General features: G+C 34.8%; 2 protein-coding genes and 1 long non-coding RNA gene across 3 annotated transcripts; all 3 read right to left on the bottom strand.

Moving 5' to 3' along the window:
- Positions 1-746: 746 nt before the first annotated feature.
- Positions 747-1,486, bottom strand: LOC145567260 (small ribosomal subunit protein uS9-like). The gene has a single exon (XM_081626521.1). It carries the CDS (start codon positions 1,419-1,421, stop codon positions 975-977), a length of 447 nt encoding a protein of 148 aa, XP_081482647.1. The 5' UTR covers positions 1,422-1,486; the 3' UTR covers positions 747-974.
- A 1,640-nt stretch (positions 1,487-3,126) lies between these two features.
- Positions 3,127-6,187, bottom strand: LOC145568400 (uncharacterized). Its single transcript, XR_014095827.1, has 2 exons — positions 5,945-6,187; positions 3,127-3,423 (listed from the first exon to the last, which is right to left on the bottom strand). It is a non-coding gene; the product is annotated as an uncharacterized LOC145568400 (long non-coding RNA).
- A 3,854-nt stretch (positions 6,188-10,041) lies between these two features.
- LOC145568401 (uncharacterized) lies at positions 10,042-17,596 on the bottom strand. The gene is made up of 4 exons (XM_081627824.1): positions 17,438-17,596; positions 16,997-17,173; positions 14,222-15,907; positions 10,042-10,355 (listed from the first exon to the last, which is right to left on the bottom strand). The coding sequence occupies exons 1-4, from the start codon at positions 17,450-17,452 to the stop codon at positions 10,320-10,322; spliced, it is 1,914 nt and encodes a 637-aa protein (XP_081483950.1). The 5' UTR covers positions 17,453-17,596; the 3' UTR covers positions 10,042-10,319.
- Between the last annotated feature and the right edge of the window lie 268 nt (positions 17,597-17,864).

Here is a 17,864-nt window from a genome sequence, read left to right on the forward strand (position 1 = left end):
TACAAAACATGGAGATCGAGTACGTTCTTAACTTTAGACAACATAAATGATTAACAATCTATAGACTCCGAAGGCAATAATAACTAGAGTGTCAATGTACAAAACATGGAAAGCTCTCAAGAGAACATAAGAAACAGCAATACTCGACACTAAAGGCGAAAGCAATTGAGGAGTATCATGCCACAGGCTACACAGCTAGTCGGCTACACCATTAGGAACAGGAAGAAGGCCACCAACACAAACAATGAGATCCTAAGCATAGAATCTGGAACTAGTTCAACAGTTTTTTACCTCCAATCGAACAATAGATGCCTACATTGTTTAAGTGCTAATCGACGACCAATACATCTCACTAGAAATTCATGTCTATGCCCATTTTAGAAAAAAGCAAGCAGCAGTGAACGCAAAGGCTTGAAACTACTGAATTCAGACATGCTAAAAAATGGAGCCCATATTCATTAACACCTTAATCTTTCATAACCCACACATTGGATTCATTCAAACAACCATTGAAAGTACGCATACCCAAACCGGAAATGAGAATAATTTTGCAAATTGCTATAGTATCTATTATCAAGCAATAACCTAACATACTTATCCCTAAAATCAATAAAATCGATACTTCCATTAAGATTTTCAATCAATTTAAAATTCAAATACCAGTATAATCAAACATTACAAAATAGAATCAAAATAGCAAACAGTAAATTAATAAGCATATAAGAATCAAAACATTGCGATATAAATGATGAAAATATAAAATCCGACGATTAATTGAAACTTTAAGTACTTTTCTAATCCAAAATTTAGGGTTTAAACTAACGAAAAAGAGAGCTCATAATCATCAGAAAACCACTAATAATAAAAATTATCCATAACATTACCTAAAACCAGAGAAATATGATAGGTAGAAATTCCAAACCAAAAAAAAAAAAAAAGCTCTGGTATTCTCTCTCCTCCGCCATTGAAGCTCTTCAACGGTAAGACTTCTGGAACCTAGCACGAGCACCACGACCACCAAACTTCTTGGGCTCACAACGACGAGGATCAGCAACAAGCAAAGTACGATCATACCTGACAAGAATATCCTTGATCTCCTTCTTAGTCTGTTCATCGACAAACTTCTGGTTGTAAGCAACAAGAGCCTTAGCAATACTCTGACGAATAGCGTAGATCTGAGAAGTGTGACCTCCTCCTTTGACGCGGATCCTCATATCGACGCCATTGAAGCGTTGACGGCCGAGAAGAAGGATTGGTTCGAAGACCTTGTAACGGAGAATCTCGGGTTGGACGAGCTCGATTGGAGTGCCGTTGATCTTGATTAGACCTCGGCCTTCTTTGCAGTAGGTTACTGCTACGGCGGTCTTCTTGCGACCGAAGCATTGCACTGAGTGGACTGGTGTTGGGGCTGGAGTTGCCATTGTTGGAGATTTCAAGCTTTTCTCTCTCTCTCTCTCTCTCTCTCTCTCTCTCTCTCTCCTTGGAGGCAGGGGGTTTGTGCGGCAGAGAGAAATGAAGGAGGGGGAGAAAGGAGTTAGGGTTATAGGGTTTTGTGGGGGGAAATTAGGGTTCTGAATGAGGGGGGTTTTTGGGCTTTGTAGTTATAATGTTTTGTTGGGGCTGGGCTTTGGCCTGTCCATTTTCAATACATTTAACATTTGATCTGTTACTCCAATCTCATTTAACAAGGGTCCTACTAGGTTTATGTGTAATTTGTATCAAATTATACTAATTAGGTTTTTTTTTCTTTTTTTTTTTCCTTTTTCCTTGGTGCTAAGTAGATCCGGTTATTAAAAAGGGTTAAAATGGGACGGGGTTATATTACATGTATACCGTTGTATTCATTTGTTCTTACTTTTACAGTTTTACCTCTCTTGAATCAAACTTGAATATGTCTTTCGTGTTAGAGATTAAAGAAAACTTAGTTTTGTACACCAATATGACTCATTTGAAATTGGTCTCAAGTTTATTATGGTTCAAAAACTATATTTTTTTGTATAGGTGGCAAATCAAAATTGATTTTTCGACTAACGATAGTGGAACAATTCTCTTATTTATAAATAAAGAAATGTCAAGCTCGTTACAATAATAGTATTAACCCAATTAATTGAAAAAAGGCGGTTAATAAAGTTTCATAATTGCCTAGATGAAAGCTCGAATTTTCTACCGTGTTATCTTGTCGCAACATTAGGTCATGATCAGACTGCCCTCCACCATTTCCAACCCATTATCATTCAACTTGATGGTTCTTGGAAAAAGAAAATGGTAGAATAGGGATAGGTTGGGCCTTTTAACCGACTCTATCATTGTTATCGATAGAAGCACTGGCGGAGTGAGGTGGGGACAAATTTTATAAAAATTTGGTTATAATAATTCTATGCAACATAATTATGAAGCAAAAAAAATTAGTCTATTGATCAAAGTGTTTATTATGGGCTTTCATGGTCATGGGTTCAATCCCTTTGTCAAATTGTTGAACAACGTCCATAGTTTGTCACCCCCCCCCCCTCCCCCCAAATGAAAATCCCGACTCCGCCACCGGATAAAGCATGTTATTAAGAGCTTCTGGTTCAAGCACTTCAAAGGGAGCTCAATCGTGGATTTTGATACAAAAGGGGCTTCTAGTTCAAGCACTTCAAAGGGAGCACAATCGTGTATTTTGATACAAAAGGGGAAGTATCAAATAGGAAGGTTTGAAATTTGCGCATTGCACCGTCTCCAAAGTAGGTAGGGATCACCGGATCAGGTGCAACATAGTTATGAGATAGCTAATACTACCAGTATTTTCTTTCCTATTGTTAATGTTATACGGATTTCGCAGTTGTCATAAATCATAAAATAAAAAACAACAGTTAACCAACTTTTGTCTCTAATTTTTTCACTCAATGTTGGACTCAAACAAGTACAATAGCGTAATTCTTTTTCCTTTTTAAGTCGGGTTTACTACTTCCCTACAACACCAGCAAATCCAATGAAAAATTGAAAATAAGCAAATAGATCATGGATGCAAAAAAGATGGTGGTATCTTTGTGAGCAAAAGGCCGTGACTGTAAATAGCATGTTGGTGTTTGGTTAAACCTGTACAATCCTGGAATTTAAATGTGACTTGGATGGTGTAAACCAAACTGAATCAGCTGCAAATCATAGCTTTACTAATCAAGTTTCTCAGTGCAAATACATCGTATTACATTCAAAAAGAAGCCATACATGAAGCACAAAGTTTGCAATACACTGTTTCAGAATCCTACCAAGTAATTTTTGTGATTTATGCATATGACTTGTCTAACATGTATTCTTTATCAAAAATATAAAAAAAATAAACATATTGCATAAAACAAAAGGGTGTTTATTCAACATGTGATGGCAAACTACAAAATTTCAGGCCGCATTTTTCTGATCATTTTGCTCTTCCTCGCTCAATTTCTGCAGAAAATAAATCAGAGATTAACGTGAATCGTGACATCTTCCAAAACAATGATCAAAGATGGGCTCAATATTTTCAAGAAATGCAACACTCATCCAGTGTCTAGTGTCTGAAAGCTTTTCCAGTGAATAGTAATTCCTCTAATCCAAAAACTTGAAAGGATATACCAATCACAACATCTGTAGTATACATTTAACAAGAGAGATTTCACATGTCTAAATGAGAAGAGCTATGCACATCATAACATGGTCTTAAATCACAATGAGAATACTAACTGCAAATTTCACTTGGAACTTGTGAGAGATCAGATGACTCTTCACAATGGAAAAGTGAAATAGTGAGGCTAAGAAGGGAGATAAAAGGAAGTTGAAACCCAAAAGTAATGATATCAGACAGTCACTGCCGAAGCAATCAACAACAGGAAAGAGGAATTGTTGGGAATCGAGAAACTGATAAAAATAATATCGACGGGAGGTACGAAAATAAGGTACGAAAATAAAGGAAAATAAGGCACAATATTTTTACGTGGAAAACCCTCTTAAACTAGGGAAATCCCGATCTCAAGGGACGAAACGTCACTATAATATTTTTGGGAGTACAAAGGATACCACTACAGCTACAATATTAAACAATATGTGTTTAGGACAAAGTGCTACTTAGTACCCTTCACAATGGTACTTCAACTAAATAATCCTACACACCCTCTTACTAATATTGTATTTGCCTCACACCAATTTACTCCCTCTCACACTTGTGTTTGTGTATTCTTCAACACTAATACACTTACACTACTCCTCCTTTTCACTCCACATATTTCACCTCTTCTTCTTGCATCAAATTCACAACTACATGCCACTTTAAATAGGCATAAAAGGCCTTGCTCCTCAAGGTACTCTGCTAAGCATAAATGCACAATAGTCAAAGTCTACTACCTATCCTAGCACCTATGAAATAAAAGTTTGACTAACTACTTCACTTTGGAGACCAAAGATACTTCCACCACCGTTTCTTTTTTTTTTTTTTTACAATACAATAATAAGAATAATACTACTAATATGTGATTTTGGGAGATTAACCCAACAGGAATCACATAACCAGGACAGCAATCAAGAAAAGGCAAGGACTTGCATTAAATGTGTCGTCATGAAGGGAAAAAAAAAAAGACCAAGGAAAAATTGGTTGTACTGGAAAAGAAACTAATGTGAATGTGCACAACTTTCCAGAACAGATCACAAAGGTTTTATCAACAACATTGTACAGCAAACAGTCACTCTCTGAACATTCTTCTATGTTCTACCTATTAAGTTTCATGAAGAAAATTCAACAATTCCACTTAAACTTTTGCATAATTTAACATGTGACTGCCAAAATTCACAATTCCACTAGTCAGTTAAAAGTAGAAGGATGTCATTTGATCCAAAAACGAACTGTGAACCAAATACCAGAAGAAAGAAATTCCTTGCAGCCAAATGCCTCATTACTGATATTAAAATGATTGAATTCTTTCTAACACTGCTACTATTCACAGCTAAGTTGAATACAGTATGGTAGTCTAGGGAAAAATCTCCAATTAAAATTTTCTTTTGCAAAGCTCTAACAATCAGATACGGCTTAACTTCTAGTATTTTGTTAAGTGCAACTAATTGCAGAGATGACTACTTGCAATGCCATCAATGAGTAGTGAGAACAAACAAAAATGCAATCAAAACAGCTGATTTTTCCATTTGAAATATACAGCCTAATCAATCTCCTAGGCTGAGCCCAAAATCATCATAATCATCAACTAATCTCATATTCGGTTAAGTCATAGGTCTGGCAATGAAGGCCAAAAGAATTTGGAGAGCACAACCATGTACATAATTATGAAAACCAAATTTATCCACACTCCGCAGTAAATAAAACCTTGGAAATTAATGGAGCAAATTCGCGGGTTGGGGGTCGCGTCGAAGTCCTTAAATCTTCCTAAGAGATGCAAAAGACCTTTGTATGATACACTTTTGATGATCTGCCCTCACATAAACAAGCCCTTATTCCAATTATTAAATTATAGGCTATAACCAATTCAGCAAAAGGAATTAAGCCCTAAAACTAACATTTTTACAAAATAAAGTGTCATTGTACATAGTACGGGAGCTAAACTTACAATTTCACAAGCCTGAAAGTCTTGCACAACTCTACTTAAGCAAATTTCTTATGCAAATCGGGCAATAAAAATCAACTCATATTCCACACGATCATGATTACTTAGCTAATCTCACAATTCATGAATTAATCAACTACCCAAATCTAAAATTGAAAAAAAAAATCAAAATTTCCAGAAACAAGAAAGATATCGATAAATGGCAACATTACATCAAATCAAAACCCAAATTGCTGAAACTACTATATCAAAATCAAACGGGTACCCAGAAAAATTCAAGATGTTAATCAAAGAAACAAGAAATTAGCAGAAAAGGGTTTGAAAGTGAATCTACAAAAAGGGAAAATTGATAGGGTTTAAAATAAGGAGAGAGAAAATACCGATTGGGCGTTATGCCAAGAAAGACCTCTGTAAACATTAAAGGAGAAAGTGGTGGTGAGATAGATGGTTGCCAATCCCAGTGTTGCCGTAAACCCCTTGAATGCCCAGTCTCCCACCTTGCTTGCTGCCCCCATTTCTCTCTAAAATCTCTTCTTTATTTTCACAAGAACCTTTCTTGATTTTGTTTTGTTTTGTTTTCATTTTGGTAAAGTAAACATGGGCCGTGTCCCGGTGTCGCCATGAGTCTATGACGTATCCTCGTGTATAAAATTGTTTTTTTAACTCTATTATAATACGAGTGCTATGTAATAGTTTTGGAACTCTATCTTTAAACGCTTACTATAAATCTATAATACGCGATTGCATATTACCCCAATTGTGATAAAGGTGAATTTCACCGTATACCAAATAAATGCTATTAATAACGCAAACGACTCTCTTTTGATGAATTAATGATCGTTTTAAGAAAATAATTAGATGCACTCAATTGACTTATAGACTATATAACAACACATTTGACTTTCACTATCTTTGTTGATTTATCTTAATAAAATCATATAGGATTTATTAGTGACTACATCACAATCTGATTTCTTATTATCAAATACTAATATTTAATTAATTAACCAATTAGTGAATATAAGAAAGGCCTAATTAATCCCTAAATCAAACAAGATATTCTTTGCCTTCCTAAACCTAGACCATTGTAGCCGTAAGTTGACCTAATAAAGTAACCCTATCCATCTATCTATATTATAAATACCCATGCAATAATATAATTATAATAACCAAATGTTCATATATTAAAATTCCTATTAGCTAGTAATCTTCTTCATTTCATTTCTTTCCTCCTTAATTAAGTCATTTCACATAAAACACAAGTAGATGAAGAACACAACAATGGCGGGTATCCCTCATTATTTCTTTGACGCTGACTTCGATAAGTATTACAGGGACGCTAATGATCACGCTCACGTCGAACCTTACAACCTCTCCATGGCTGAGTGTTTAGGTCTTCTTTACTACGATATTTGTAGTGTGGCTGAGCATAGTTGTCGTGAACTCGCCGCCTCCAAGGGCTATAAACCAAGATTTAAAGATAATCGAAGTGGTCAAGAATCTCATGGAAGATTTGCTCCTCATTATTGTACGTGATTCAAGCGGTTCATCTAAGCTAGCTAAGAAATTATGATGAGAATTATTATTATTTTAGGTATGGAAATCAAACAATTACAAGATTATTTCCAAGTTTATTCAAGTTCTTGATCATTTTGATGATAATCATCCATGTTTAGTGGTTTGTAGATCTATTGGTACGTAGTATTATGTTTTCTTGAGTTTAATTGATTGAAGCTTTATTGATTAAAGCAAACTTTGTTTGTGTGATTTCTTTGGACAATTATTTAGCTTACCATGAGTCCATGATGTAATAAGGTCAAGTTTATCTTTGTAGTCAAGAGTGTAGGTAATAAATATTTTCGAATGGAATAATTCAAGTTTGGTATTTTGATATGATGTTCGTTTAATTCATAATTTTTTGCAATAATCTCTTATACCATATATTCCCGTGTGTATGAAAAATGGAAAGTGTGTACGCGCTAAATGCAATAAGTTTAGGTCCAATAAGAGATTTGAATTTCAAAGTTAAGGAAAACAAGGGGAAAATTCAACTTGTATGAAATCTTGATCTCCAATCTTTGCTAATCGCTATTACATGCATTGATGCAATAGTCATGAAATTGAATTATCGTTCTCGCATCATGCAATAGCAATACTATAATATTTGACAAGTTTCTAATAGTACGACCATGTAAATAATGATTATGACACTAATTAATCTAGACACTATTAGTTAATCCCCTATATTAGAGATCATGCACATGCTTTAAAACAATTGCTGGATCATCCATGCACCATGGTAGTTACTCCATATAATTTTTATTGGATTTTATTAGAAAAATACTTTTAAACAAGATTCATATTCATGATACATATATATATATATATAATTATTTTACTTGCTTTTATCTTAAAAAAAAATTATAAATTTTTTTTTAGCCATCTATATGTACGTATACATTTTGCACAAGAATTTTTTTACAATCCAACTAACAAAGGAATTCAATTAATATCCCTCAAAAAAAAAAAAAAAGAATTCAATTAATACGAAGTATTTATTTTTAAATTTAACTATTAAAAAATTTCAGTTTTCAGGAGGACAAAATATATGTATAGTAACAAAATCCTTATTTTTTGTAATAGAATGATGATTGTTTATAATCTAACATGTTCATCAATAAGAATAAATATGCATAAGAATATTGATTAACAAAATATGATCCAATTTTCATTTAACAAATCAACATAAAAAAAATGTAATCAATGCAACATTGTCCTTGAAAGAAATGAACCCTCTTCGTGTTTTGGAGGGTACGGTGATATATAGTTTGTGTTTGTCCTTGAAAGAATCGACGAATGTAGCAGATGAATAATTATGATTCTTGATCAAGGATGAAACACAAACTAAGTGAATGTTATAAATGCTTGGGTGATATATAGTTTTTGTTTAACCCTCCGAAGAATAAAATTGGAGGATGAATTGAAGCACATAATACGTAGAACTTTCATAGAAAAGAAGAAAATTATAATCTTTGACGATTCTTTACAAGGATTTTGAAGGTCAACCACATTGTATGCTGATTAAAGTTACTTTCTTACTGAACAATAGTTTATCATTTTAAGAAATTGAGAGATTAAGGGGTTTTATGTGAGCGATTTGGCGGGAAAAGGGTGCAATTAAGATTATATATAAGAAGTCACGTGTCAAACCGGCCCATACATACCTAGGTCCAACACTGGAAAATAAGGAGTTAGCGTTAGTTGGAAAGTAGCTTAGATCGTATTTTACTTGGTAAGGTATGAAATTGCCAAAAAAAAAATCCGTAAAATGATTGTTTCCGACAATTTCAACCTTTTTTTTTTGTATATAATGATTAATGAAGTAGAGTAGAAAAATAAAGTTAACTATCATATTACACAAACATCTTATATTTAAGGGTATAACATAATTTGACAAATATCTCCTTTATAAGAACATATTTGAAAGATTTGACAAATATCTCCTTTATAAGAACATATTTGAAAGGTTAGTCACAACTCACTAATTTTGAAAATGTAGGTTATTTTTTTGGACAATGCTAACTGGTATCGCGTACTATATCCACATATTAATTCGTGACCAAAAAAATGAAACAAGTTTTATGTTTCAATTAAAGAATGAAAGCTCTGAGCAATAAATAAATTTGTCGAGGTTACAACGGTAGCAAAACAACTTGAAAGAGCTCTAGATAACCTGACAAGGTAATTAAGTTCATAGAAGAAATAGGCTTTCTTGTTTGGCAATTGGCTGCTGGCTGTCGGCTGATTTGACTGACTGTTTGTATTGGCTTTTTTATTAGCTGTTTGACTTTTTATTAGTCTAAAAACATGTTTGGTAAAATTGGCTGTTATTAGTAACTTAGGTAGCCAAAAGAGTAGCTTTTTCATTTTGGCTTAAATTTTGGATATTTGATCAAATGAAAAAGCTAAAAGCCAAAATTCAATCAAAAAGCCAATGACTATGTTTGGTAAATGGCTTTTTGATGGCTTTTTGGTTAGCTTTTGGCTTTTTTATGCGGTCAAACAGCCAAAAAATGTATTTGGTAATTGGCTTTTTAGTCAGCGAAAAAGGTGGCTTTTAAGCCAAAATAAAAAAGCTATTTTGAGTAGCTTTTTTTTGTTGGCTTTTGGCTTATTGGCCCAAACAGCCAACAACCAACAATTAATTTACCAAACACTTTTATAAATAGCTAGCTTAAACAGCCAATTTCAAAAGCTATTATAAACACCCAAACATTCCATCTGGTCAAACAAGCCAAGTGAACCAACCAACATCCAACCGCCAACAACCATTTGCCAAACAAAGCCAATAAAAAAACATTTACCAAACAAGCCCATACTCAAATATTGTACTCCAAATCTTATATAGAGTAGTAGTAAAATCAATGACTATATATATATTATTAATTACTTCTTAATTGTAAAGAACATTCAACGTAATCAAGTGACAACGATTCATCTTTGTATTAACCAAAGATGTTTGAAAAATTACTATAACAAATAAGAACATTACTTTATTGAATGGACGCCGGAAACTTAATTAATTTGAGCTGATTTACAGCTCCCTCCATCCCTCTCTATAGAAGCAGCAGCTGCTGTGGTTGTTAAATCAGGTGCTAATTTCATATCAACAATGACGTTGAAAGGTTGTTCCATCTAAATTCACGTAACCTTAGGCTTTGGTTTCAGTAACTAAGCAAGCAACGAACTTGTTAACTACTTCCACCACTTCTTCTCAGACAGTGATATGAGCTGCAAATAGAAGAGAGAACACCGTTATTATATTGACAGGATAAAAGTGGTAACCGTGGATTTTTAACCACAAACATGAATAAAATTCACTAAAAGCAACCAGTATAAACAAGTGCTGCACGTAGGGTTAAAATATTACTTCTCGTAACAAAATCCAAGTATATTGAAAAAAAAAAATGTATAAATGTACTTTAAGCAATGTATTTTGAGGAATTACTATCAAAAAAGCTGTCATCGAATTATTGTGGTATGAAACTATGAAAGCATACCAGTTGCATAACCTTCCTATTAAGACATTCCCTCTTTTCACAAGTTTTCACTATCTGGCGTAGAGCTATCTACGAGTATTATATCTTGATGAAGGTAATATTCCATAATTGATTTCTTCTGTATCACCTATATGGAAAGGATTACAGTCTACAAAACATTCCAACAACGGACTAGATAATTTTCGAGCAACGGTTGCAAGGAAGTTTGGTTGGAGATCCCTCCAATATTCAGAGCCCTAAACATATTATAGCCTTATAGGCCCAGGTCAATCAAACAACACAGCAGTTACATTTGCAATTGGCCAAGGAGAACAAGCCACAACTTCCAAATTGAACATCGAAACAATCAATACAAAACAAACTCAAATTCAGAATTTTACATACAACTCTTCCAATTTAAAATTCTTTAGGTAGATGCCTTAGCCAATAGACAGGATATAGACATAGAAGCAAAATTACAGTAGCTATGTCTAAAGCTTTGGCTTTGTTACAACAGGATGTATGTGGGAAGGCATAACATTTTTTTTTCTCATCAAATGCAGTAATATGAACACCAGCTATATTCGTAAATATGAACAATATCATAGTTTCAATTTTTTTATTAAGGGAAATCCTTCATAATGAATCTCGAGAAAAAGAATGTCACTGTCATGACTAAATTAGATATAAATAAAACCCCAATGAAATTATACATGAGCAGTTCAGCACCATATGTATGCTAATAATGAGGATGATCCTTAGCTATTCTTACTAAACAGAAAATTCTGAGGAATTAAGAATGTTAAATATCAGATTAGGGGAAACTAGTACGACATGATTGTATTAATGATAATCAAGGTGGAAGTCACCCATTAAACATAGCCAACATTCGAGAGGTTGGTGCTCTCCCAAGTAACTATTTTTCTCTCAACTTTTCTCAACACCCCGCAATATGCAGCCTATCCACTATAATTCCCTCGCAATTGCCTGACTTGCTCTCTACTCCAACATTCTAATTAGCTTCTCATACAATTACCAGATTACCCCTCTTGTAACTAACTCTGGAGGATGTTCTCCCTACTACCATTTCCCTTCACTAGTCGAGCATAAAAGCATTAATATACTGCTTGAACATTAGAGCTACCAAGAGTACTGATACTATTTAGGAAGAGCATTAGAACATTAGGTTTTCTTATTAATATTATCAATATGGTTACCGCTCTTCCTTTAGGTTGAATTTCATGTAGGTATCATGATATATATATTAATGCTATTTTTCCCAAGTTCATGATTCTTTGGTGAAATAATTCAAATCAAATAGTACCTCAAATCTAACAAGAATGTATGCCATGGTCCCCAAATGGAAACTACCACGTGTTTGACACAAACATTACAGTTACTTCATCAAAGAATGCTCCTCCTAAATGAGCTGAATGAAAAGCAGTGCCAGACAAACTTCTACTTGCATCCATAAATGAGATGATCTATCTGACACATACGTATGCACATCAAGATAAGAATTTCCAAGAGTCCAAATAAAATACAATAAGATAGTATTGATCAGCCACACAGACTAGAAGCTCAAACGCATACCACCCACCAGTTACCTAGAGATTATAATAAAATACATTCCAAGGATTCAGCAATCATGATTAGCAAGAAATCCTAAGAATGCATACACAGTTACGTGAGTACAGAGACAGCCACAATTATCACATAGTTTGCCCCTAGACAAGAGTGTTTGAATATTTTCAGCTAATGTAGCCATCCAATGATATTGGATCTAAACACTCAAGTCCTCACTCTCGAGTGCAGACTAACTTTGTACGCAATACAAAATCACTAATGGAGAATGACCATTAGAAATGCATCTTCAAGCTGATCCATTAATTTTTCTCCTTAATAATTTGTTTTATTCTGCAAGCAAATTTAATTCTTTTGTCCACAAGCAGCAAATTTTATAATCGAATGCACCATGCTAAACAGTATATCCAAACAGCAAACTCACTGAATACGTGCTTGGTAGAACGATTTATGGGGATGAGGAGGAGGAGAGAGAGAAGGGGTATATTTTCCATGGTATGAATAACAAATGGGTTGGGCAAAGGTCACGTGGATCTAACCCAAAGTATTCACCAATAAGACAATCTGCTCAATTGATCCTGAAAGAATGTATTGGTTCTTAATTCTCCTAAATCACTCCTATTAATCTTGAAAGCTCATAAAAAAAAGTACTAAGGTTTATGTATCACTCTGAATTCAACAAAGGAAGTTTAATCTGGCTAACTTACAGCTCAATTGAGTATAGGAATCACAAGTGTCCCCTTCTCACTGCCTTTTACAATCTTTCCAAACCTCCAAACAATGAAAAGTTAACCCTAATCTCTTAACCCCTCCCCTTCCCACATAATCATCCCATACCAAATATTGCATCACATATTTCTGTACTTTTTTTAACCTCCCTGTCCGTCCCTCTTATACCATCGGCTCCCGTTTTAAATTCCTATCCAACCAAGCAATAGAGATAAGCCATAGTGCAAAAAAATCTGTTAAATACGGGTCTGGGCCGCACCCGCAAATCAAGAGAGAGAGAGTCCACTTCAGAAGGCCAAAGGAAGTTCCATCCCAAAACCATATGGCAATAGGAGGAGTAACCCCTCAGCTTTATAAAACGTTTTAACTCTCTCTTCTTTTCCCAAAGCGGGACACTTACATGTGTTATTCGGTAGGATATATTTCAACAATCTCTAATCAGAAAACACACCAAAAACATACAAATAACTTAAAATTGTTCAAGCTACCCCAACTGGAGCATATAATAAGCTCGAGGATTGGTCATTAAGATATACACACAGTTGGATTGGGGCAGCTCTTCCATCTTCCATTGTTCTGCAGCATACTCATGAAAACTCCATATATAAACACAACTTTGTCTCTCTTAATTCCATTGAGAGCAAGTGCAGTTCTGCATGTATGCATCTATCATGCAAAAACTTCCAGTTTGACAATAAAGCGCATCCAAAGACTTAACTTCTTAAATCTGAATTATGTCAAATGCAATAAAGGATGAGCAACAACCTCATGTAATCAGAAGATTAATCTCCCAGAAACCTGAAAAAAAAAAAAAAAAGAAATTCTCTCTCTACAAAATGCAGGATGACTAACAAATTAAGATACATGAAATGAATAAGCAGCAGCACTGCAGATAGTATTTTTGTTTCCTCCATGTATGTGCATCTATTCTATAACCAAAGACAGGCCTAAGAGATCATATCCTCCACTAAACGAATACCTTAGGCAAAAAATGGACATCATCAGAGGAAACCAACTTCGTTAACATTTGACATCACTCAAACGTCAACACATAATTCATGGTAACTTTGGGCTCATTGTTATAGCTTAGCACGCCTCTTTTCTTTGTTTATTTATTATTATTATTTGAAAAGGTAGCTACAATGATGCAGTCACTGTCACATATAAGCACTAAACCAGCCAGTCCACAAGATCAACTAGAATTTAATGGAGTTCAGTGAAAGCAAAATCAAAAGTAATTCCAAATATTAAGCTTGCCAAATCATGGAAAATAGAACTTCATAAATTTGAGAGACGAATACCAACCTGGCGTGCCACTTGTGCCATCCTTCGACTATCTCGTGATGATTCAGACGCGGCACTAGAGTTTGGGGGCTCAAGATCGCCATCTTGCTTCTTTACAGCAATTCTTTTCAAAGGACTCTCCTGATGCAAACTACTATCATCACCACTTACGGACTCCTTCTTCCGTTTTCTCTGGAAAGTATACTTAAGAACCCTATCTTTTGGTGGTGGACTAGAGAAAACATTACCAGCTTCCAGCAGTGTAGAATTGAGGTTTACTGAAGAAGAGTTACTCATCTCAAGATCTTTTTTTGAACTCGAAATATTTAAGCAATCCCCAGAACCACTTTGCTGCTTAATCAAATTCAAACTAGCAGCTACATCTGTATCTTCAGCCACCACATCTACGCAAACCTCAGTATCATCACCTCGGGTAATTGGTACATGTTCTGATATCTTGGAAACACTAGACTGTAATATTGAAGATGAGTTTGGGAGTGTATCCTTATCTATATCATCAGATCCATCATTAGTTTCATGCAAGTCATGGGAATTATTTAAGCATGGTTGAGAGTTTGAAAGATTGGAAAGTGTTTCGTTGGCTATAAGAGGAACAACGCTAAATGCAGAAAGATCTCTCCTCCTGCTGCATCTAACAGCTCTTTTTCTGCCATGACAGCGTGGTTTTAATGCTTGTAGCATGCTACTACTTTTAAGATCTTGTTTTGAACTCGAAACATTTATGCAATCACCAGAACCACTTTGCTGCTTAATCAAATTCAAACTACTAGCTACATCTGTATCTTCATTTGCCACAGCTGCATGAACCTGAGTTTCATCACCTCGGGCAGTTGCTACCTGTTCTGATAATACTCCCATCTCGGAAACACTTGATTGCAATATTGACGGTGAGTGTGGGAGTGTTTCCTTATGTTCATCACTAGTATCATGCATGTCATGAAAACTGGCTAAGCAAGGTTGTGAGTTTGAAAGACTGGAAAGGGTTTCATTGGCCAAATGAGGAATAGTGTTAAGTGTGGAAGCATTTCTTCTTCTGTGTCTAACAGCTCTTTTTCTTCCACGACAGCGTGATTTTAGTTCTTGTACAAAGCTAATACCTCTGTCCACATGTTTTACTTCTTGATTGTCAAAAGGTTCCTTCCCTGAAGAAAATGTAGTACCAGCAACTACAGGAGACATGTACATCCCTTCACTTTCTTTATCTTCGCTTGTAGCTTTCTCATTTTTCAAATCATCCGACTCTCCAGACAGAGAAAAATGGCCATTTATAAGACTCCCTTCATACGCACGTATTCTTTGCGTGCAGCCGTTTCTATATTGCTCAGGTTTTTTGCTTCTCATAATTATTGAAGGAACAACCGGATCACCAGAATAACCAAATTCCTCTAAAGAATTTTTTGAAACGTAATGCCCATTTGCTGATGTGTCCAACAAATTAGTTTGCGCAACTGAGACAGCTTCAGATAGCCCATTCTCAGGCTGTTCGGTTCCTTCTTCACTGTGAGCCCTTTCGGTTGTATTTGGTGAATTCTTTGTTTGGTTATTTTCCACTTCCTCCAACTTGATATGCGCCTCATTCAGCTCTACTCTAAGATTACTCACTATATCCTCAGCTTCTTGGAGCTGAGCTTCTAGCTCTTCTATTCTTCTTTGTTGGTTTAAGGATTTCATCTCTGCTTCGTTTATCTGACGATAAAGCAAAGGCAATCAATCAAGTTTCCCCTACACATGCATAACCCCTTTATAATATCAAAGATATAGTAACTTCATTTCAAGATGTAGAAATCATTATACAAGTTGAAATCACATGATCAATATACATAACATGTAAAATGTTTTGAGAGCTAGCAGAAGAAATGAAGATTAAAATGGAAAATCTTCGCGTTGATCACTTGCTTGGTAACAGTCAAGCACTTGCAATGATGTAAGAGAGCTTGTAACTATATAGATTGTAAGATAAAACTCAATAGAATCGTGATTAGCATAATTGGGATTATACATCATAGTTGGATGTGACCCACTATTAAACTTTGACATAACCAAAGCCACAATATTTAGACTTCATACTAAAAAAATTATAGCATACTCGTTGAGATAAACATGACATAACAGGAAGTATAATCTTTCAACTAAAAAAATGAATAAATGCAATGATTAGAAATACAAATCTTTCACTGATAAACAGTTGAAGCTGTTATCAAACATGATTAACAGGCAATTAACATTCACATTCAAAGCTTTTCTCGAAACAAACACAGAAGAAAATCACCTCCCATTACAATAAACAGAAGCACATTACAAAACTGACCACACTTCACAAGTACAATGAAACAAAAAACAACCCCGAGGATCACACATACACACGGTGTAATGTGATCTTCAATAGTATCCTCGAAACCAAAGCAGAAATTAACACCAACAGGCCAGCTGCTAGCAGAACATCAACAATGCATCAGATTTCAGAATGATCCCAAAATTGCCAACAAAACATCATAAACAGAACATCCAACCCGAAACCCTGCCTCGCCTCTCCAATCATAACACGATCTCAATACCTACTAAAAATTCACAATCCACTTATTCCACTATCCCTTATTTGAATTCCCAATTGACACACAACTTCATTTCCATCAATACAAACTCAAGACCCTAAATTTAACACTATCAACCAAAAATGAAAACGCACATAACCTAAGATTTGAAACAATAACATATCCAATGAAGAATCGAAACATCCGAAAACCCGAAGAAAGAGCAAGAATCACAACACATTACTTTAGCATCCATAGTTTGTTTTTGACGGAGTAAAAGACGAAGAGCTTCCTCTTTAGTACAAGTAAGATCGTGATGAAATTGTTGTGATTTTCTCTCTGATGCCATTATCCTCGCCGCCGCTTCCTTCGCCGTATTCAGTATTATCTCCGCATATGCCTTCTTCAACGCCGTCATTTTCTACAAAATTAATCAAACAAATTTAAAATAAAACCCACAAAATTTTCAAACTTATTTTGAAAATTAATCAATACCCATTTCTTAAATCCATTGAATTAATCTACAAAATTACCAAATTCTCCCAAAATCCAAAAAGAAAAAAAAAAAAAAAAAGGTAGTTGGAAGAACTGAATACACTGTTTATAAAAGTGGTTGATGAATTTTTTTTTTTTAAAAAAAGGAATTTTATTCGGAGAAATTGAGGGAACATAAGAGTAAGATTACCTGAGTTTCATCCATTGAAGTGTAGTTTGATTAATCGTTGGATAAATACATAGGTTTTCCCGTATTTTCTGGGTTTTGTTTGTTGAAGTTGTTGTTAATGTTTGTTGTTCTTCAGTTGAGTTTTTTAGTTTGTTTATTTTTTTTGTCGTGTGTTGCTGTTTGCTGCCTCTGTCTGTTATGAACTGAAAGTTGTTTTAGTGTTTCTCTACTTCCAACTGTTTTTACTGTTTTACCCTTGAGTGTTGGGTTATTTACGAGGGTGACACGTAGGACGAAATTGCAAGCGCGCCAAAGGGGAGGGGAATTGGGTCCCACTTTTGATGACGTGGATTGTGAGAGGGAGGAATGTGTGAGTGTCACGTGTATTTTGGCACGTGACTAGTTGAATTTTAATGGACCTTTGAATTATAAGGGTTTTGGTAGGAGG

This window comes from Chenopodium album, chromosome 11, assembly GCF_948465745.1.
Source record: "Chenopodium album chromosome 11, dcCheAlbu1.1, whole genome shotgun sequence".
Lineage (NCBI taxonomy): Eukaryota > Viridiplantae > Streptophyta > Magnoliopsida > Caryophyllales > Amaranthaceae > Chenopodium > Chenopodium album.

Coding starts and splice junctions, on each gene's coding strand:
- LOC145567260 (XM_081626521.1), bottom strand. CDS start 1,421: ATGGCAACTCCAGCCCCAACACCAGTCCACTCAGTGCAATGCTTCGGT.
- LOC145568401 (XM_081627824.1), bottom strand. Junction 15,908..16,996: donor AACAAACTATGGATGCTAAA/GTAATGTGTTGT, acceptor CTTTATCGTCAG/ATAAACGAAGCAGAGATGAA. Junction 10,356..14,221: donor TGGCACAAGTGGCACGCCAG/GTTGGTATTCGT, acceptor TTCTATTTGCAG/CTCATATCACTGTCTGAGAA.